This window comes from Talpa occidentalis, unplaced genomic scaffold (genome assembly GCF_014898055.3).
Source record: "Talpa occidentalis isolate TD23 unplaced genomic scaffold, MPIMG_talOcc4v2.1 talOcc4.6, whole genome shotgun sequence".
Taxonomy (NCBI): Eukaryota; Metazoa; Chordata; class Mammalia; order Eulipotyphla; family Talpidae; genus Talpa; species Talpa occidentalis.
In genome coordinates this window covers 70,499,810-70,523,206 of record NW_023604972.1, presented here as the reverse complement: position 1 = coordinate 70,523,206, position 23,397 = coordinate 70,499,810, and the positions used below count along the sequence as shown (strand labels likewise).

The following is a 23,397-nucleotide window of genomic DNA, read 5'->3' as shown; positions in this document are numbered from 1 at the left end:
GAAAAATGTTCTCCGGAAAATAAAGTACTATATGTCTTGAGATTATGCTGAGCAGTAAAATATGAAGTTTAGTGAGATGAAGGTGGATAGCAAGAAATAAGCAGAAAATGTTATAAAGTTGATTTTTTCTTTCTAACTTACTTTTTTTAGATGGAGGGTAAAGGCAGGATAACGATCTGTGGGCAGTGTGTCAAATAAGATTTTAGGTTTGATTTGATTTTTATAAACAAGATCATATTAGTGGAGGCAAGGAGCTAATTGAGTCCAAAAGAGAAGAGGAAATCCTGATGCAGCCTAGTCCCTAAGGAGAAAGAAGGGAAAGAGCAGAGCAGGTAGTAGAGCTTTGGAGGAAGAAGGCTCCCATGCTGGAGGGAAGAGTTATGTTTATCACTGAAAGAATGGGGAAGGAACAGAAAGTTGGAATTCCCATTTAATAATTTTTTCTGAGTTGAATCGAGGCCTTTAGTAGGAAATAAAGATGGGATAGAACAGGTGTTAGAAAAAAATAAAGTTTGTGGGAAAAGTTGCTGGTAACTAGAAAAGTGCATAAGGATATGGAGCAAAAGATTTTATTGATCTTAATCATTTTCCAGTCTGAAAGAATTGCTTTTACTCTCAAGTATAGACATTTCATTTGCTAAATGATTTGGATTTTAAGGGTCTATGTAGAAAATAAAATATATACCAATAATTAAGATTGATCATCTTGGATGTCATTGATCTCAAGTATCTGTCATTTTTGTATAATTTTCTTTCATTAGCTTTACTTGTTTTATCAAGTGTAACAAATAAATATGCTAAAGTACTTTTGATAATGCTTTCATACTGCATTTGGTGTTTTTTTTGGTTTCTTTTTTTATACAAGGACATTACAGGTTCATTTTTAAAAATTAAAAAGTGCAAAGAAAATTTCCTCATGCTTTCTGTCTGTCTGTGACCGTCTAGATTGAATAGGGGAATATAGAACAAAAATATGGAATATTTGCGCCTCAGGAATAACCTTATAAATAATAAAGAGCCTGTTTTGCTTAAAAATGTATATTGGGAGAATAAGATATTTTTCCTTTAAATTTATTTAGAATTATTATTTAACATGTCTTTTATTGAATAGCTTTTCTTGGAATGATTTCAAATGAAAATATATATATGTCAGTCAGCTATACAGCTACCATACTATTGATGCAATTTGATAGTACTTACAAAACATCAGGAGTTTTGATTTGAATATTTAATATTTGGATTTGCTTGGTTAAGGTGATAATTAAATATGGGGCATATAAAAAATAACCTCCTTTTCTATTCTTCCTTTCTCTTGTGCTTTTCTCTTTCTTTGTTTCCTTTAAGAGTAACTTAAATACCTGTAAAAACTGATAGGATAGGAAAGACCATGTTGAGAAGGAAGGGTAGACAATTCTCACAGAAAGATCTATCGGGTTCTTAAAAGGTGTTATGTTTTGTGAAAGTCAGGAGGATGTTGAAATCCAAAGTACAAGTAAAATGTCATCCTGAGGTGGGAGGGAGACACTTCCATGTTTCCCAAATGGAGAAAATGATTACAATAGAAACAGAAGTGATGATTTTGTAGGTTTGAAAAGGCAAGATGGAGGGGTTCCTGGATTGTTGTTTCTTAATAAGGAAGTTGTAGAGTGTAGAACACAGCGGCTTTAGGCACCAAAAAAGTGAAATGATTGACAGATGCCAGTGGGATAATACATGAGTTGGCAGAGAAATGTAATAGTGGTATTAGATATTTAGGCCTCATTTTTGTTGTTGTTGTTAATCATTGATTCTTTTGCCCAGTGGTGAGTTGAATGAAAAGTTGGGATTTGGTACATAGGTACACATAAAAGACAGATTAGCAAGAGAGATTAGAATACTGCAAAGAGTGTCATTGAAATGATACGTCATTGCATCTAAATTAGTTAAAGAGAGAAAAAAGAGAAAGTGATTGATTTGAAGAAATTAGTATATTCAAAGCCGAGAGTTCTAATTAGGTGGAAAAATGGCTATAGTGGACCTGACTAAAAAACTGGTGGCATATAAAGTTGTAACAAGGCAGAGGCATTTGAATTAATTTGGATTTGTCACATGTGATGGTATTGTTCAAGAGAAGCCATGACTGATGTAAAGAAGACTGTTTTTCCTCTACCCCCTCAAAATAAAAACTTGTTGACAGTAATACTGAAGTGAATTTGTAGATTAATAATATACTGTAAATGTCATTAAGCTCATATGATTTGATTTCTTATTTAAGGCTGTATTTTCCTTGTTGATGTTTTGTGGAGTTGATTTGTCCTTTGATGAAAATGAATTGTTGAATTCCATTAGTACTATTGTATTGCTGCCAATGTCTCTTTTCAGATTTGATTAGATAGATAGATACACGCATATGCATATATGTATATATAATTGATAATGTATATGTGCACATGCATATATAATTTGGTTATATATAATTTGGTTATATATAATTTGGTTATATATAATTTGGTTATATATAAACATATATATATATATATATAACACAAACATATCCTTACATTTGGAAAATTCTCAGTTTGTTCATATTTTTTTCTTTGTATTTCTCTTTTCTCTTTCCACTTGGTCTTCTATGCATTATTATCTTCAAGGTGACTGATTTGATTCTGCCTTTGAGATAGTCTATTTCTTTAGCTTTCTGAAGAATTTATTGCCTCTATTGTTCTTTCAACATCCTGCAACACTTTTATTTTTTTATTTAAATCTTCAACTTCTATGTTCTTTTATTAGTTGTATTTTTAATCATGTTCAGTTGTCTTTCTCAGTGTTATTATATCTCCTTGATTAGCGTTTTGGAGTTCTGTTTTTTTCACTTTTACTTTCTATTCTTCATTTTTTTTCTTTGAAATGAAAATAATAGAATATTCTTTCTCATAGGAAGATAAAAAATTGTCATAGATTTGTGGTTGATTTCTTGAGAGTTGTTTTTTCCTTATGTCATATCTCTTGAGGACTGAAGTTGCCATATGTTGTGTTTTTGTTTGTTTGCCCATTTTGCTGTTTTAATTCTTAAGAGATTTGAACTGCTTCTACATATTCAACAGGTGGCACTCTGGTTTTCATATGATTTTGAATGTTTGACCTATCTGGGCTCCATAGTTGTAAGATGTAATATTGTATCTTCTGAATCAGTGGATAGGGGAGCAACTTGGAGGGGGTAATGGTGCTTTATATCACTACTGTGCATGCTTAGTGTGCATGGGGTCATATTCATGGCACCACTGATTGCCCTCTAATCTGGGGTCCCAGGGTATCACATCATAACTAAGTAATTACCTAAGAGTATACTTAAATAATAAAGTGAAGTGCCTGTAAAATGAAAACTGTAACAGTATTAAAGGAAATAGAAGACACAAAGAAATGGAAAGATATTCCTCCTCATGAACTGGAAGTTTTAACATTGTTAAAATGACCCATCCTCCCCAAAGCAATATACAGATTAATTGCAATCCCTATCAAAACTCCAATGGCATTCTTCAAACAATACTGAAATTCATATGGAACCACAAAAGAGCCCAAATAGTCAAGATAATCTTGAAACTGTGTGTGAATAACTATTGCAATACTGACCAAAAAAGAGGAAGAATGGTGGTATCACTCTTCAAGAATCCGTATTCTACTACAAAGCTATAGTACTCAAAACAGTATGTTACTGGAATAACAATAGACATACAGACCAATGGAATAGAAATGAGAACCCAGAAATAAAGCCTTTCTTCTGTTGACAGTTAATCTGCAACTACAGAGTCAATAATGTACATTGGAGAAATGCCCCTCCAACAAATTGTATTGGGTAACTTGACCACCATATGCAAAAGTGTGAAACTAGACACCTGGCTAACACTACGTACAAAATTAACTCAAAATGGATTAAGGTCTTGAATGTAAGTCTTGAAACCATAAAATACATCAGAGGAAACATAAGCAAAACACTCAGAACATTGGCTTTAGTGATGCATTTATGGGTTCATCACTAAAACCAATATACACCCTAGTGAAAGGGAGAAAATACCTGCACATATTACATTTGACAAGGCTCTAATATACAACCTAGATCTACAAAAAACTTGTACAACTCAACAGAAGAAAACAAATAACCCAATCAAAAATTGGGCAAAACTACTAATTAGATACTTCTCCAAGAAAAAGATGCCAGTGACCATCAGGCACATGGAAAAATATCGATCATCTCCTATCATAAAGGAAGTGCAAATCAAAACCACAGTGAGATATAATCTTACATGTGTGCGAAGGGCCCATATCAAAAATACCAGAAAAAGCATGTTTGGTGAAAATATGTAGATAGATGAACCTCTTGCACTGTTGGTGAGAATGTAAGGTGGTTTAATCCTTGGGTAAAACAGTATGGATATTTCCCAAAATATTAAAAATAGATCTACTATATATGATACAGCAATTCCATTAGTAGTGCTCTGCACTAACAGTATACAAACACCAATTTGAAGGGATATAGTTACCCCTTTTTTCACTGCAGCACTATTTCCAATAGGCAAGTGATGGAAACAATCTAAGTGACAGAGGGCAGATACATGAATATGGAAGATGTGACATATATCCAGCTGTGAAAAATGATACACCCCTGCTATTTGCAATAGCATAGATGGAACTGGAGAGGATAATGCTAAGTGAAATAAGTCAGAAGGATAAAAACAAATACCAGGTGAATTCACTTACATGTTAGAAACAAAACAAAGGATCACACAAAAGGAAATCAATAACAACACTTAGAAGTCTGACTGTAATGTGAATATAAGATGGAGAGGAGGAAAATGGAAAGCAGGGTGTGGAAGGCGCTCATTGGACTATGGTAAAAGACTGTGGGTACCTTGATGGTGGGTATGGTGTGGTATTATACATCTGAAAAGGTGGGACTCTATACCTGTGAATCACATGGAGTGTTATAAACCAATGTCACCTCTATTAAGAAAACCAGTTTTATAATTTTTCAGTTTGATACTGAAAATTGTCTAAAAGTATTGTTAGGGTAGAGAAAAATAGTTAAAGTATTTTTTAAATAGCTGAAGTTTGAGCATAAGACTATAGAAAGTGTTCAGTTCAATATCATAAACTAGTATATTATTGAAAAAAAATCCTAACTTGGGAGAAAACATGTCAGATTTGTAGTAACTTCTATAGATTGACTATTTCCTTAAAAGCTGTAAGGGAATTTTTGTGGTTTTATGTTTGAATACATAGTAAACCCAAATATTTGAGTACGATAATGATGTATGATATCATTGACCAAAGTTTTTACAATGTTAATTTTAACATATATAGTGAGATTTCATAAAGTTGTATGCAGGAGAATTATTTTAATAGTAAATATATAGGTTAAATGGAATTAGTCATGCTGAAACCATAATTCTAATTTTCCATCATACTCATGAAATGCAAATATATTTATGTTAGATGTATGCATTTATTTTTTCATTTGAAGAGCTGGTATACTCCAATTTTTCATGGAAATTGTAAGGACTACTACATTTAATAAATGTGAACTATATGGAACAATGCCTTGCATGAAATAAGTTTTCAAAATATTTGCTAACACATTTGTTATAAAGATAAAACAGTCCAAAAAAAAAAAAAAAGAAAGCAAAATGAATAGACCATTGTAGCAGAAACTGTTAATAAAGATTCAGGTATACTACTCATTTAACTCTAATAATCACACAATTAAAATCTCTTTAACAAACTCAGCACAACTATAGAAAAAGACTGAAGTTTACTTTTTCTTAGTTATATTACTAAATTTAAAAAAAAAAATATTTAGTATCCACAAACTGGGCAGGCTTTAAAGAAGGGTCACTATATTCTCTGAGTACCTGAAGACTGTTTTTCCTTTAACCTTGTGAGTCAGAGTTAGTATTACTAAAAAGTAAAGTGGAAATTACAGTTAGGGTTAAGACTGTAAAATGCATAGTCATAATCCTAGGGTGTTGCACAAGTATAGGAAGGTCATGATTTACTTTTTTAAAGTACATTTTATTAAATATGCACATGATTTATCGAGTTAATTTTTTTGTAATTTATTGTCTTACATAATTGCTAATTTGCATGCATTATTTGGTTTCTTCCCTCAGGTTTAGTCCCATAATTCTCCCACCACCACACACCATCCATCACTAAGTCCCTTGTGCCTTTCCCTCCCCTGTTTTAATCCCTCTCCCCATTTCTCCCCTTCTGTTTGCCTAAGATCTGTGGTCAACTTGCGACTTTTATCTTTTTTCCTGTCCTTTTCTTTGTTTTTTTAAGATTGCACATGTAAGTGAAACCACTCAGTATCTCTTTCTCCTTCTGGCTCACTTTGCTTAGAATAATTCCTTCCAGCTTCATCCATATTGCCATAATTGACATGTATTTATCTTTTTGCATTACTGGGTAGTATTGTGTGTGTATATATCACATCATCTTGATCCAGTTAGCAGTTTGGGGTACATTTAGGCTATTTTGCTATCTTAGCTATTGTAAATAATGCTGCAATAAACATAGGTACCTTCTTATTTTACTTCTTCCTCCTGCTCTTCCTCCTCCATTGTCTTTTCTTCCCTCTTCCTCCTCTTCCTACATCATCATCAGTGTAACTTTGGAAACTTTCTAGCTGCATAAGTGGAATTCGGCTTTTAAAAATGTGTTCCAATTCTCTTGTTTTTCCCTATCATCATTTTTTTTTTCTTGAAAATCTCTAGCAACTATAGTACTGTCTGAAATCTGAAATCTGAACTGTTATGTTGGGTCCAGCTTCTTGTTAATCATGGTTTTCCATACATTTCACTTTCCCCCTGATGTTAATAGGTTTCCATGAACTTCCTTTCTTTGCATTTATTTTTCTTTATCTCACAGACTTGGATTTCTTTCTCACTTTTCTCCAAATTAAGAGATTTATTGACAGACTAGGAAAATAAAGATCTATAAAGTTGTATCTATATTTAATTGTCATTTTTAATGTCAAGAAACTAACATTTTGTTTCATTGGAAGACATGATGAATACATTGTGCATATATAATACTTGACAGTGACTGTGTGTATAAACAGGATAGTTTACTATTGCTGAAGTCTTTCTTAATCTCTCCAGGAAAGAAAGGAGAGACTCTCCAAATTTGAGTCTATTCGGCATTCAATTGCTGGAATAATTAAGTCTCCAAAATCTGCACTTGGCTCTTCAACAGTAAGTTAAGATTTACTCTAAGTGCTTTTGAAAATAGTCATTGTTTACATCTTTGTCAGATACCAATGGATGTCATATGTAAAGTTGAGTATTTGCAATTTTCCTTTAAAATGGAAAAATAAATGAATAATTTAACTTTTTGTATGCAATGAATATGTGTGTATGTGTGTTTGTGTCTGTGTGTGTGGGGAGAGAGAGAGAGGGTAGGGGGGGCTCTGTAACCTATATAAATGATTTAGGGAGGACATAAATCAGATTGAATTATAGACTTCCTGTGCTACATATAAATAATAAGGGAACATTTTATATATTTTGAAGCCTTAATGGATGAATATTATGAACAAGTATATTTTAGAGTTTAACACTTTTATAATAAGGGTTTTTGCAGTACATGTGTTTCAAAAACATATCAGTTTATATTTTTATAACGTCTTAATTATAAAATTTAAGTCTGCTTAAATATGGATTTGGCATATCACAATGGTACATGGAATTTTACTTATGCCTAAAAACAGTGGTTATAGCCAAGCAAGATAAAATATATTCTCATTCCACTTACTTGGTAAAATTATAAAATATTTGTCTTATTTCATTCCCTTTAAATTAAATTTTTAGACTTTTATTCTAGCCATGCCTACTTAACAACAGTTTTACAGTGTTATCTTACTGAATAAGTCAATAATACACAGAACAAATTAATTACATGCTTTAATCCCATCTTTCTAAGTTTCTACAAAAAAGCTGAAACGTCTTTTATTCTTTTAAAGTCTGTTTAATATAATATACCTAGTCTTATTTAGAAAAAGAAAGCTTATATCCTAATTAATTTAGTTATATATCCATTCAACAAATTACTTGAAGTAAATTTACTTGAATTGCATTTCCCACAAAACATGTGCTTCATTCAAATATAAATTGATTTTTTTTTTAAAAAAAACTTATCAATATCTTTAAGGCTTTTAGGAAAATTGAATATTCTGATTTGTTTAAGGGAAATAGAAGGGACATTTTAATTATATGTAAGTGATTTTTTTCTTTTTTCTTTCCTTTTTTTAAAAGATTTATTTATTTATTTATACAAGCACTGGGTACAGTCAGAAGCGCGGGAGGGTGAGAGAACTTACCAGAGCCAGAGCAGGGAACAGAACAGGCAGACTGACAAAATACACTGCTGAGGGGAGCAGCAGGTGGCAGGAGAGGTCTGCGCACCATGCGGGACCCTCGCCCAGCCGCCAGGGATCAAACCGGCACTGCAGAGGCTGCGGGCAGCCTCGCAACCCAGTGCTCAACCGCTGCACCACCAGGGAGGCCCTTAATAAGTATTTACATAGCCTGTCAAATACCATACTTCAGTATATTTAATTTACTTTATTATGATATACTTCAAAAACCATAAAATTTGCTATTTAAAAATGTACACTTAGTGGTTTTAATATATTAATTATGAGTTGCAGCCATCACCACTGTCTCATTCCGGAGCATTTCAATCTATCCAGTAAGATATTTCATGCTCCTGTCCCGATTTTCTTATAATCACTAATCTGCTTTGTTCCTTATGGATTTCCCTATTCTGGACCTTTGCATCTAGTTTCTTTCAACAGTGTAATATTTTCAAGATTCATCCATTTTCTAATGTGTAACAATATGTCATTCCTTTTTATGACTAAATAATGTTATAAGAAATTTATCAGATTTTTTTATCCATTCATCAGTTGATGAACATTTGAGTTGTTTTCACTTTTTTAATTTTATGTATATAATTCTGCAATCAACATTCATATGCAAGTTTTCATGTGGACATATGTTTTCAGTTCCCTCTGTTATATACCTATGCATTAATGAGCAATTTGGTAATTCTTTGTTCAAATTTTTGAGGAACTGCCAACCTGTTTTTCACAATATTTACATTATTTCACTTTCCTGCTAGCAATTTATTAGTGTTACATTTCTCCATAATTTCATCAATACTTGTTCTTTCAATTTTTTAAAAAAGATAGGCAACTAAGTGGGTAAAGTGGTAATTATACCACTTTTTAATTTGCATTTTCTAATGACTAATGATGTTGAGCATCTTTTCATATACTTATTGGTCCCTGTATATGTTCTTTGGAGATGTAACTTCATAACTGTTGTACATATTTTCATTGTTTTATTTAATTGTTATAAGATTTATTGATATATTCTGAATTAAAGTTTCTTAGTAGAGATAAAATTTTAAATTTTTTCTCATTATTGTCTTTTCAATTTTTTGATAGTGTCCTTTAACACCAAAAATATTTAATTTTGACAAAAACAAATTTATTTTTCTTTGATTGCACATGCTTATTGGTATCATGTATAAAAAAAATTTAAGGTCGTGCTGATTTTGACCTTTGTTTCCTCCTGAGAGTTTCATAGTTTTGCCTCATAACATGTAGGTCTTTAATTCTTTGTGGGTTACTTTTTGCAGATAGTGTGAGATGAATATCCAGCCTCGTTCTTTTGAATGTGGAAGCATATTTAATTTAAAATCTTAGAAAAAACAGAAACTATGAAATCAGTCTTTTTATTTAACTAAACATACAAAATGGGAACTAAAATTATAGAGCGTAATTTTAGACAATGCAGATCAATTAATTGCATTCTACATTGGGAAATGAAAACTAATGATATTCTTATTGAACTTGACATAGCTATTTATTTCTACAGTTTTAATATTGTGGCTAAAACATACAGCTACCTTGGAAGACAGTGTAATAGAAAACATCTTTAATAGTCTTGAAATGGAGAATGTAAGAAGTTAGATGAATTTGTTTTAATTGGATATAGTGTCTGATAGTAGATGTTCAGTGTATATCATTATAATCAGAATAGTATTTTAATATATTTTATCAGTTCCAAACATGTGATTTCTTTAAGAGTTAACCTATCATTCAGACCTCTGGGTATTGCGACCTCCTCTATATCCAGTGGATTCCTATGCTTCAATAGATTTTAATTTTTCATTACGAACTATTTCTTAGAGACTTCATCTAAAGTCCTGCTCAAAGCTGTTTGACAGGCTTATAATTGTATAATCTGAAAGCCTACTGGCAATCTTGAGGGTCCACTTCTTTGGAAGCCTTTCAGACCACATTATATTTAATAGATGTGTTCTAATTATCTTAAGAACACTACCCTTACTCTTTAGTCTTCATTTTACTCCGTAATTTCTGTTATAAGTGGTTGAGCAAACAACCTGTTCCATCTTTACAGCTCCTTGTGAGTACTAGCTGATCACTAAGCTGGAATATAAACACTTCTCTAATACTAGCTCTCTGAAAAAATGTTCTATTGAATCAGAATAAAGCACATTTTGCTTCAAATTTTTTATAAACATCAGAAAAATCCTTAAATTATTCGCCTTTTGTTTCCCTAAAATTCCTATTATTCTATATCCTACTGTCATGTATTTCATTTTAATTTTAGAATTTATACTAAAATTTATAAAATGAAAATATTGTAAAATAAATGATAAAAAGTATATTTTTCCTCCCTATGGTCACATTTCTCTTTCACTGAAAATAACTTGATGCCTTCTGACAGATTACTGTTCTATAGAACAGTATTTTTGACCTTTGTATTCAGTGATTGCCTTTGTTCTAATTGTGTGATACATGATTCTTAAAGTATTTCTAAAATTCCCAGTGATATATAGCTTTAAAATGAAATAGTTCTTCATGAAACTTTTGGAAAATGTTTAAAATCCCAGAGTTGCTCAGTCATCCCAATATATTATTAAACTAAATGTGAAATAATTTATCACTTAAATGATCAAGTTAATAACTAGATTTATATAAGAAAAGAACTACGTTTCATTTTATATTATTTTTATTATTGCGTTAACATCAGTTTACAACACTGTAGATGATTCAGAGGTATAGGTTCAGCCTACATCAGATGTATATTACATTACTACACCTACCACCAATGCAATCACAGTCCTCCACCATAGTCTTTTAGGCCCCATCCCCTAAATTTTTTTTTTAAGTATTTGTATTGAAGTTTTGTTTACCTTGTTTGAGATCAATGAGAGTTTTACTTGTTTAATTTCCATTCTAAATGGATGTTTCATTTTAAAACAGTTCAGACTTTGCTTTCATAAAATACTTTCAGCTTTGCCTCCCTAAAAAAACTCATTTTTTACTCATATTTGTGATAATGGTATAGAAATCCTTAATACATTCTTGGGAATTAGCTAATGTAGGGTGTGGAAGAAATGATGTCTTATTCTTTCCCCAAGAGGGAAAAAAAAAACAAAACTATTTTTTACTATCAATTCCTCATTGTTTCTTCATTTATCATAATTTTTGTATTGTACTAAGTTCACTATGTTTCTGCTGGAATGGTTCTTTAGGAACAAGGTCCAAGAAAAATATCTAATCATGATCTCAAAATAATCATGAAATCTTATTTTAAATGTAATTATTAACTGTATTGGGTTAACTATAACTTTAAAAAAGTGAGCTTCCCTTCCTCATAAATTTAAAACAATTTTAGATATTTTACCAATAAGAAAAAGAGTATTTTCCCACTGAGGCTCAACAAGATATGCTATAAAAGAACAGCAAGTATTGGTGTGAATATGTAGAAATTAGAATCCTTGTACTGTGTTGGGAATGTAAAGTGGTACAGCCTCTGTGAAAAACAGTACAGAGATTTGTCAAAAATTCCAAATAGAAATTCCTTGTGATCTTACTATTCCACTTCTTGGTTATGTCCAAGGAATATGAAAACATTATTTTGAAAAGATACAAGTACCCCTGTGTTCATTGCATCATTATTCAGGGGAGCCAAGATGAGGACTTAATGTAAGTGGATGAGTAGTTAAAAAATATGGATGGCGCTGGAAGGGATCATGCTCAGCGAAATAAGCCAAAAAGAAAAAGAAAAATATCGGATGGTCTCACTCATAGCAGGAATCTAGAAAACTTAAATAAGGGACCAGGAAAATGAATATAAGAAAGTGAAAATCAAAATCAACAAAAAACTATGAACCAGAGACACTTTTTGGGGGGTGGGGGGCGGGAGGGGAATGATTGGGGTCAGAATGGGGCGTTTGCAATTGTATGGGGGAATATAAAAATAAAATTTAATATTAAAAAAATATGGAAAACTAGTCAGGTATAAGAAAAAGATACAGTCTTGCCATTTGAGACCACATGCGCAAAGCTTGAGGTGTTAGGCTAAGCAAAAATCAGTCAGAAGGAAAAGGACATTCCTTATGACTTCACTCTTACATGGAAGATAACAAGCAAACAAACAAAACAAAACAAAGCAAAAACAAAACCCTTAGATTCTGATAGCAGAATGGTAGATATCAGAGGGAAATGGATGGGGCAGGTAATCAAACCGAGGATAATTGTGTGGTGTTCAATGGAAATGAGACTTTCAGTTGTGGTAATAATGTATTAATAGTATACACAAAGGTTGAAATGGAAAGCTGTAGACCTCAAACATAAACAAAACTTTTAGATTATGAGAGTAAAATCTTGGTGGTAGTGGTTGGAAGCTAAACTATTGATAAGGATCATAATGTGGCATATACTGATGCCAGGTACTAATTCTGTTTACCTAAAACCTATATAATGTTTTTAACCAATGTTATTTCAATGAAGATTAAATTAGGTGTGATATTTGAGGTAAAAAGCATAATTTTATTTTGATGTCATTATGATGGCTTGTGAGATGTTGGATTTTATGACTGATACATCATAAATTCTTTTACTATCAAGTTTGCAAAATTGTGTTTGAATTTCATGGAGGTCATATTAATAAATATTCTTTCAGTACTTCCAGAGAAGTTTCTGAGAGAACTAATAGGCCTAGTCAGGGGATAGGTATGACTATTCCTATGTATGTGTCTATGTATATATACACACATACTAAATAATTCCAGTATGTTTAGCATAAGAGTAGCGTGTGGGCAGTAAGGGATATCTAAACTCCCTTTTGTACTCCAAGGAATATACTCAAGGAATAAATCCAAGTAATCTGTATGAAATAGCAATGTGATTTCCTTTCTACTTACTTCATTTTAAGAATGCAAACTAACACAAAAGACACTTAGATGTTCTTTCAGGGTGATTCCCCACATTGGTTGTCCCCTTCAAATTCTTAGATCAATCTCTTGGAATTATAGCTTAGGTTTTATATTTCAAATTCCCTTTTAACTTAATGAATTATCCACATTTTTTATTCTTCCAATTCTAAGTACATCGAAATTTGGGATGCTGGGTTGAATCAGACAAGAAATTAAGCTTATGGCATTTTTGCTTGTGATGCTCTTCTATTATATGGATGTTTTTGAGAAATACTAATAAAAATTGTATGCAAAGAGGTGACACAGAATTTCTTATTAGTTTGATTTTTTTTTTCTCTCTGAACAAAATAAAACACTTTGCCACTGGCAAGATTAAGAAATATTTCTATAATAAATATTTTATTATTTACTATAATGAGATGCATTATAGTATATATATATTTTTGGGAATGGGATATTTAATCATTATGATTACCTGCCTTAAGAATTATAAACTATTAGTATCAGCATACACAAAAAAATAGTTCTATAGGATTATGCAGTTTTTAATAAAAACAATATTCTTCTACCTCTAATTGTGGCTTGTACTTTGTATATTTCATTCTTTAAATCCATTTTGGGGAACACAATTTAAAATTTTTTAATATTGTAGTGTCATAATTAGTACTAGAAGAAAAAGGCATACAAGAAATTCCATGTGGAGTCAAACCATGTATATATTTAAAAAATTAAATAACATATTAAATGGAAGAAGTTAAAACCAAAATGTGGACCGCTTTGAAGTGTATTTGGGATTTTTTCAGGTTCCTTTTTAAAATTAATAATATGGGTTTTAGATAATATAAAATGAAACTTTTTCTAGTAAGTTTTGGTCCTCTTTACTAGTACAAAACAATGCAGACTATCATCAAAACCAGTTTTCATTTACCATTTGTCTTTGTATAGAGTTCATGATAAGTAAAAAATATCATGTATGAATATTTGCCTATAATTTATTAATCATAATATCTGAATTTATAAATTGTTTTCTCATGAGACATTGTACATATTGTATTTTGAAAATTTTAAAAATTATCATACTTTATTGTACAATGATTGTGCATTATTATACCATATATAAATTACTTTTACTATTTTGCACAGTTTAATTCCTATAGATGAAAATGACAAACTTTTTACTTATAACTAGAAAATAGTGATTCCATTTACTCTCAGTTAGAAACAGTTCAAGGAATTATAGTACATTTTAATTATTCCGTTGTTTGGTTTTAGCATTTGAGCTAAAATGACAGATAATTTGCTTTTCCTGACATACTCTTGCCAGATGGTCCTCCCTACTTTATGCCAAGTGTTTGTAAGTGTACTTTGGTGCTTTTTAATGATGCCGTTCCTCCCATAGCCTTCTCTGCCACCTATGTTCTGAATCAGGATCTGCCATATGGCAGAACTGATGGAATGAGGATAGGAATGGGAAGCATAGTAGGAAGGCATTATCAAATGAAGCCTTAGTCAGTGCCTCTGGAATATTGGATATAGATAGTCCATATTCTGTGTGTGAGTTAATTCCATAAATAAGAAATAAATAAAAATTTAATTTAAGTAATAGAAAAGTTGTTTTATGATAAGTTTCTCTGATAATACCCCTTTTAATCATAATTCCCTGATTGAAAAATTCTAAATTAAGGATTTTATTTTATGATATAGTGAATAACTCTTTTCAATGGTAATTATAAATGCCAATAGTGCATAATTTTGGATTTTCTAGATAGAAAAAACAAATAAATGTAATTATTGAAACAAATAAACTTAAAACAAATAAACTTAAATTAACAAATAAACTTAAATTATCGAAGGAGTTGTTTTTCTGCTAAACAACTCTACCAGTGTTCCAGGAGATACTTTCTTAGAAAATTTCAAGCTTACTGTACACTTTGAATTGATAAATTAAAGGGAGGGACATAAGTAAGAGGTATTTGTTGATGAATTTTGCAAGAAAAAATGACTGTTTTGTCTAATTTAGTTTTTTCCCCCCAATATTTGCTCAAGTTCACAGATGTGATTCCCCTAAGTGAGAAGCCACTAGCAGAACAGGACTGGTACCACGGTGCAATTCCCAGAATAGAAGCACAAGACCTTCTGAAACAACAAGGAGACTTCTTGGTGCGAGAGAGCCATGGGAAACCTGGTGAATATGTCCTTTCTGTATATTCTGATGGACAAAGGAGACACTTTATCATACAATTTGTTGATGTACGTTTCTCATTTAGTTTATATGTATATTTTGATATAGTTTATGGTGGTGTAACTATAATAAAATGATGAGTAATTTGTGATAATACCTGTGACACATAAATTTGGCATCTAATTTTTATTTCCTTAAATATGATGCTCCAAAATTCACTAAAAGGTTAAATTTATTAAAAGAAAATAGGTATTTTAAAATATTGTAAATTAAAAGTAATTTTCATAAATTGAAGTTTAATTTTAAATGTATAAAAATTTAAAATACTTAAAGTTAATTTTGGATATTAAGGATTTTTAAATTAAAATGAAAGAATGATTATCATATTTTCTTGATAAACTTAATAATGAATTTTATGCTTTTGAAATTAGCTTTTAAACTTGCTTTCAAACATATAGTGCAATGAGAGATTCTTAAGAACTTCTTATTAAGTAGTGATTATGAAATTCATTAATGAATAGCACAGTGATAATCAAATTGGTTTTATGATTTCTTTAGGCTTTTCCCACCTTTATGTATAGGCAGTTGCTTAATGGCATTAATAATGAATTAATAGGTTCTCGCAGGCAAATTATAGATTTGAGGCACACACAGAGTAGGGAGAACAAAAGGGACCAGTCAAAATAGGGGAGGGAAGAGCACAAGGGACTATGGTGAGGGATGATGTCGTGATAGGAGATTTATGGGGCCTACACCTGAGCAGGGAAATCAAACATTGTACAAATATGAACAGCAGTGTGAAAAATAAAAACATTTGATCAAAAAATAATGAATTAGAGGAAATTAGCAAAAATATTTGCATTGCATATTAAATGATCTATTCACATTGCATATTATGGTCTATTTGCATTGCATATTAAATGCTAGCTTATTTATTGAAAATTATGTATTGTTAAACTACTTTTTATATACCTTAATGAGAATTAAAGAGATGAAGAATAACCTCAAAATTTTGTTTAACTTTACACACTAGGAAATTTTTAATTTTTTTTAAAGATTTATTTATTCATTCATTTATTTATTTATTCATTCATTCATTCATTCATTCATTTATTTATTTATTTATTTATTTATTTATTTATTTATTTATTTATTTATTTATGCAAGCACTGGGTACAGTCATAAGGGCAGGAGGGTGAGAGAATTCACCAGAGCCAGAGGGGAGACCAGAGCAGGCAGACTGACAAAGTACACTGCTGAGGGGAGCAGCGGGTGGCAGGAGAGGTCTGCGTGCCATGTGGGACCCTTGTCCAGCGGCCAGGGATCAAACCGGCGCTGCAGAGGTTGTGGGCAGCTTTGCAACCCAGCGCTCAACTGCTGTGCCACCAGGGGAGGCCCAAATTTTTAATGTTTTTGATAGAGAAATGATGCCTGTATTTGTTGTTTTGATGCCATCATTTCAAATAGCATGCATTTTCAAGCCTGCTATCTACAGGATTTCAGCTTATATTCCAGGCATCAGAGTGATCATAATTACCTTACAAAAAGTTTGAATTATTAATATTAAGTGAACTTCAGGGAGTTTTAGATAACTGGTTGCAAATATTATATATGTATCTTATATATTAGTGTATGTATCACATATATGCAGTTTTTTACATATGGTGTTATAAATAGAAATAATACAAATGGAATATACATATAAATTATGTGTTCTAGGTAACATATTACTAATAGCATAGGTATCTAATAGATATTATCTCAGTCACAAGTATATAGTTGAGTTCATTTAGTATAGTCATATCCAGTAATTATATTTAACTGAAAGTAGGTGGTATTCAGATGAGTTAAAAGGAGTAAGTCCATGTACATGGGTGCTGTGCTGGTGCGAGAACTATGGGGTCTACACTTTAGGGGAGAAATAAAATACTGTCCAAAAATTAATAACATGTCAGAAAATAAACAAGTTTAATTAAAAAAATTAAGTACTTATAATTTTCATACTACTTATTAATATTGCATAACATTCAAACTTCAACATGATAATCATATTCACTTGTTCTCAGACATCTGAACTACTGTTTGTACTTGTGTGCCATTCCTACATTCCCTGGCAAATTCCTTTATTATTTGTATGTACCTTTAAATGAAGGAATTTAGATAACGTTTCCTATTACAACCTGTGGCCATGATGATAGTTTTTATAAAATAGAATGTGAACTGTAGAAGGAAAGATCACAGGTGAATATAATAAAGCTTTAAGGTGTTATTGATCATAAATTGTTTTATTTTTAGCAACATTGCCTCTGTCAACTGAATTCTAGGATGACTATTTTTTGGAAACTATTGTTAATATGCATGTCATAGTTTCTTTTAAATGTGGTCTGAATCTCCTTTCATCCTATGGACATTATGACCGATCAAGATTTTTGTTTTTTTTAATACTCTGGAAGTGAATTTCTGTTAGCTTAACTAATTCAAACCAAGATTACTGTACTTTTTATTGGATACTAGGCATGTTAATTTCATAAAACCAGATTACTAAGTACATATAAGAGTATTTAGAGTCTCAATGTAATTCTACTGTTTTTTTTATTTACTGACCCATTCCATATTTACTAGCCTGTGTATGGTTCTTGAGGTAAAATTATGTTTAGAGTTTGTACCTAAAGCTGTTTTTTTTTGTGTGTGTTGTAATTGCTGATATATTTTCATAGGGATTTAGCTAGCTTTGTTCCATTCAAAAGAAATATATGATTGCATCCTTACCTTTGTATATGGTAAAGTAAAAATACATGAGATAAAACAAGTGTACTACAGTTTTTCATGCTGTTATTGATAGGAAAGTGGCAATTCATATTTCTCTGACACTCATTTGCTAACTACCCATTTCCATTTTTTTGCAAAATAAATATATTTTATTTATTTATGCAGTGTATAAGGAAATCAAATTAAAAAAATGTGATCTTCCTCAGAGAGCTGAAAACCTATAGGTGAGATTTAGTAGAATTTGTGAACAGATTATTATTAATGATGGAGAATTAAGGATGAATAAGACAAGAAGTTCAAAGTGACATATGGTGATGAATTAAAAATAACAGCGTCTTAAAATAAAACTTAAGAAATTACTCTATGTAATGGCATAGCATCATCTTTAATTTATTTACTCATTCATTCAGGAAAATAAATTACCGCAAAATATGAAGATTGTGAGTAATGCTATGTGACATTGAGTAGCTCATCATATTAAATCATTAATCCATTTATCAGATATTTATTTTATTACAACAAAACAAAACAAAAATAAACAGACAACTATAAATCAGAGACATTCTGCAGGGGAGGGGAAAGGAAGCACAAGTGGCAGGAAGAACACAAGGGACTATGGTGATGGTGCACTGGTGAATTGTATGTGGTGGAAATTGTATGTGAACTACACCTGAGAAAAGAAAGCAAACATTGTATTTGACTAAAGGTAATAGGATAGATCTTTTAGGTATTGTTACTACACCACACCCACCTCCAAGGACCCATAACCCTCTACCATTGTGCCCCTTCCTCATTTTGCTTTTTTTTCCCTATTTCGTCTCCCCATGGTAGCCCAAACTCTCATACAGAAACAGTTAAATAAGAATCATTCTGTGTGTAAACCTAACCTCAGATGTATGAGCTACAAGAAACATATAGCTCTGTACAAGGAAAATAAGGGGGTTGCAATTGTAAGGGGAATATAAAAATAAAATTTAAAAAAATAAAAATAAACTGATAGCTACATAATGAGATTGTCAAAAGGAGAATAAAATTATAGTAGAATAAAAAATTATTTGAAATTATGAATGTACCAAGGAACAAATTCGCAACAATTTTAGTGTTCTTTTTCTTTTCCCAGATTATGTTTACTAAGGTAAAGTTGGTTTGCATTGTGTCTTTGTGAGTTATAGTTTAAACTTCTACAAATGTTTATTTTCACAATATGCCTACCACCAGTGCCCCCATAGACCTCCATATGTTCTATTAGATACCTTCATCCTCTACTCCCACCCTGTCACATCCCCCTTCTTGTTGCCTCAGTTTCGTTGTCAGATGTTAAGTGCTTATTATTGGTTTGGTTTTGACTGATCCTTAGTTATATGTTCCACACATAAGAGAGACCATTTTGGAATTTTATCTTTCTCCTTCTGATTTATTTCACTTAGTATTATCCTCAGCAGTTCCTTCCATGTTGCCACAAAAGAAAAGAACTCATCCTTTTTTTATAGCTGAATAGTATTCTTGTGTGTGTGTGTGTGTGTGTGCATATGCATGTGTGTGCATGTGCATGTGTGTGCATGTGCCACATTTTTTGGATCCACTTCTCTCTCCTTGAGCCCTTAGGCTGTTTCCATAATTTAGCAATTGTAAATAGGGCTGCAGTGAACACAAGAAGATATAGATATATATGTATATATACATATATATCTGTATCTATATCTGTATATATACATATATCTATAACTTAAAATTAGTCTTTTTCTATTCTATGGGTAGATACTTAGGGGTGGAGTTACTGGATAATGTGGTAGGTCTATTTTTAATATACTGAGAAGCCTCCATACTGTTTTTTATAGGGGCTCAACCAGTCTACATTCCTACTAACAGTGTATAAGAGCTTCTTTTCACCATATCCTCACTAACACTTCTTATTTCTGGACTTTTTGATGGGAACTATTCTCAGGGGTATGAGATTGGTATCTCATTGTTGTTTTGATTTGTATTCCCCTGATGACAAGTGATGATGAGCATTTTCATGTGCCTTTAACTTTTCTGTATGTTTTATGGAGAAGCATCTATTTAGCTCTTCTTCCCTTTTTTGGGGGGGGGAATGGGTTGTTTTGTGAGTTGCATGTGTTCTTTATGTATTTTGAATATCAACCCTTTGCCAGATATGTTATGTACATGTTTTGTCCCATTTAATAGAGTGTCTTTTTGTGTTACTGATTTTTTTTTCATTGTGCTTTTTACTTTGTTGTAATACCATTTGTTTGTATTTGCTTATTCTTCTCTTGCCATTGAAGATGAATTCCCAAAGATGTTTCTGAAATGAATATTATGGATTGTTTTGCCTATTTTTTCTTCAATGTATTTTATAGTTTGGGGTCATAAACTCATGTCCTTAATCCATATTAAGTTAATTTTTGTGTAAGGTGTGAAATGGTCATCTAGTTTCATTTTTTTACCTGTGGTTATCCAGTTTTGCCAATACCACTTATAAAAGAGACTCTCCTTTCTTCAGTATAAACTCTTGGCATTTTTGTCATTAGATTAATTGTCCACAGATTTGCAGGTTTATTTCTGAGTTGTCATTTCTTTTCCATTGGTCTCTGTTTTCATTTCAGTGCCATATTGTGATTGAACTATTTTTGATCTTTTAGCTGTTTAGCTAAACTTTGCAAACATACATTTTAAGCATCATTTTTAGATTCATCACTTTAATTCTCCATCTTTAAGAAAGTGAATTGATAGGGTTTATATTGTGTTAGGACTCTGATAGCTACACTATTATCAGAGTAATTGCTATACAAATATAAATGCTAAGAATCACTTAACCTTAGTCCATGAAATGAGTGCTATTGCTCGTATCCGTCACTGTATTAGTTTGTTATTATTGCATTGTCAATGACAGAAAATTGTCTTTAAATTAAAAACTATATATATGCTTAAATTAAAATTTCATCATTTTATTCACTACTCTATAGTGTTATTAAAGTTTTATTTAAAACATTGTGACACTAGTTGTCAATTTGAAATTTTATTCTATGTGAATGTCACCCATGACTTACTTTTTATTAAACAATGTACTCTAGTGTCTTGAGTTCTTGAGGGTTATGCACCTTCCAGTATTCATTTCTAGAATGTCTTGTCACTTTAACTTTACATTTATATCTGTGCATTCCATATTACTCATTCACACATGTTTACTGACCCAGGCAATATAGGCCAGTCACTGTCTAGACCTTGGGTATACTGTGATGAGCAAAACAAATGTAAAAATTTGTCATGCCATGAGTCTACATTCTAAATAAGGCAATAGTAAATAAATATGAAATATATTTGATATTAGATAATGATATGTTATAAAGATAAATATTTAATAAGGACAAGAAGGTAAGAAATTTGGTGGTGAGAAAATTAATATTGAGTATTGTACAGGATATTTAGAGTAGACTGTACTAAAAAGTTGACATCTAATTAAAGCCTGAAGGGAAGGGAACTGTTACCCCTATTACTATCAGAGGAGCTGTTTCAAACAGCTAATGTAAAGACCCTTAGAAAGGAGTGTATATAGTATGTTTGTAAAGCCAGAGGGAAATGAGTTTTACAGTAAGGCAGGGGTAGTGGTAAGAGATGAGATAAGATGATAGGAAACATATTACATATGTAAAAACTTTGAGTTATTCTGAGATAGGAATTTTGAATAAAGTAATAGAATGATCTATTATAATAGGATTCCTCTTGGTACTATGTTAAGAGTAGACTGAGGGAACATAAATGGACATGAGGGAAGACATATATATGTGTGTGTGTCAGTATATATTTGTGTATACACATATATTTCCTGATTTTTTTCCTTATATGTAACTATACTGAGGATTAATTAACAAATATAATTATATATTTATAGTGTAAAATTTTTAAGTAGACTTTATGTAATAGTTATAAATATCAAAATAATCTATTACCTCACATAGTTAGCTCCTTTTTCTCCTTTTGTATGGTATCATTACTTAAGATTTATTCTCAGCATCTTTTAAGTATAAAATATCAAATATTTGGTTCAAACACTTGTTATTAGGTTACATACATAAAGCCTTTTACATTTTTGTCATTTTTTAGTCAATTTCTTATAAGAATTTCAGATAAGACTACCTTCTAGGGTATTTGATTATAGATTATGATATTCCTTATAAAGTGTAATTTATACTCTTAAGTGTTCTTTGCGATGTTTCTTTTCATATATCCAAATTTGAAGTTATTTTTCTAATGTAAGATAATTGAGTTTGTACCATGTACCATATACTGGACAAAGTAGTTTGCATGTTAACACTTAGGCAAGCTTCACATTTACTCTGTGAGGAGTTTCAAATTTTTTTTTGTTTCACCACTGAATAAACTGAGACATTGAGAGAGCTTGCTTAGTTTATTGCATACATAATATAATAATAGATTGGACCTCCCTGGTGGCGCAAGGGGTTAAGCACAGCACTATTAAGCAATCTGCAGCCCCTGCAGCACAAGTTTGAACCCCGGCCTCCAGGGAGCAACCCACATGATGTAGCAGACCTCTCCTTACTGGCCTGCTACTCCCCTCAAGCAGTGTATTTCAGTAGATCTGCCTGTTCTGTTCCCCACTCTGTCTCTGGTGAATCCTCTCACCCCCGCCTCTGGCCTGTACTCCAACTCTTGTATGTATAAATAAATAAATCTTTTTAAAAATATAATAATAGATTAATGTCTGCAGAGTCAAATATTCTTTTCTTTTCTTTTTTTTTAAAGAATTATTTATTTATACAAGAACCGGGGTACAGGCCAGATGCGCAGGAGAGTAAGAGGATTCACCAGAGACAGAGCAGGAAACACTCTGTCAGAACAGGCAGACTTACGAAAGACACTGCTAAGGGCAGCAGCGGGGGAGTCAGGAGAGGTCTGCCTGCCATGTGGGACCCTCACCGGCCGGCTGGGATCAAACCGGTGCTGCAGAGGCTGAGGACAGCTTCACAGCACTGCGCTCATCCGCCTGTGCTGCCAGGGGAGGTCCAGAGTCAAATATTCTTAAGTGTTATTGCTAATATATCATAGTAGGTCTGGCTGTGACATACAAAAATTCTTTAGGAAATTTATTAACAACTGTTCTGAAATAATTGGCATAAACTTCCTTGAGTTGAAGT

At 31.7% G+C, this 23,397-nt stretch overlaps 1 protein-coding gene and 1 pseudogene across 10 annotated transcripts in view; both read left to right on the top strand.

The window, feature by feature from the left end:
- The window catches only part of FER (FER tyrosine kinase), a 484,685-nt gene that overhangs the window by 198,956 nt on the left and 262,332 nt on the right, over positions 1-23,397 (top strand). For all 10 annotated transcript variants that reach the window (XM_054688073.1, XM_054688071.1, XM_054688072.1 and 7 more), the window contains 2 exons: positions 7,137-7,229; positions 15,337-15,540. In XM_054688073.1, the coding sequence (XP_054544048.1) occupies positions 7,137-7,229; positions 15,337-15,540 (297 nt within the window). The remainder of the gene's footprint in view (positions 1-7,136; positions 7,230-15,336; positions 15,541-23,397) is intronic.
- On the top strand, positions 878-966 carry LOC119261508 (small nucleolar RNA SNORA31; annotated as a pseudogene).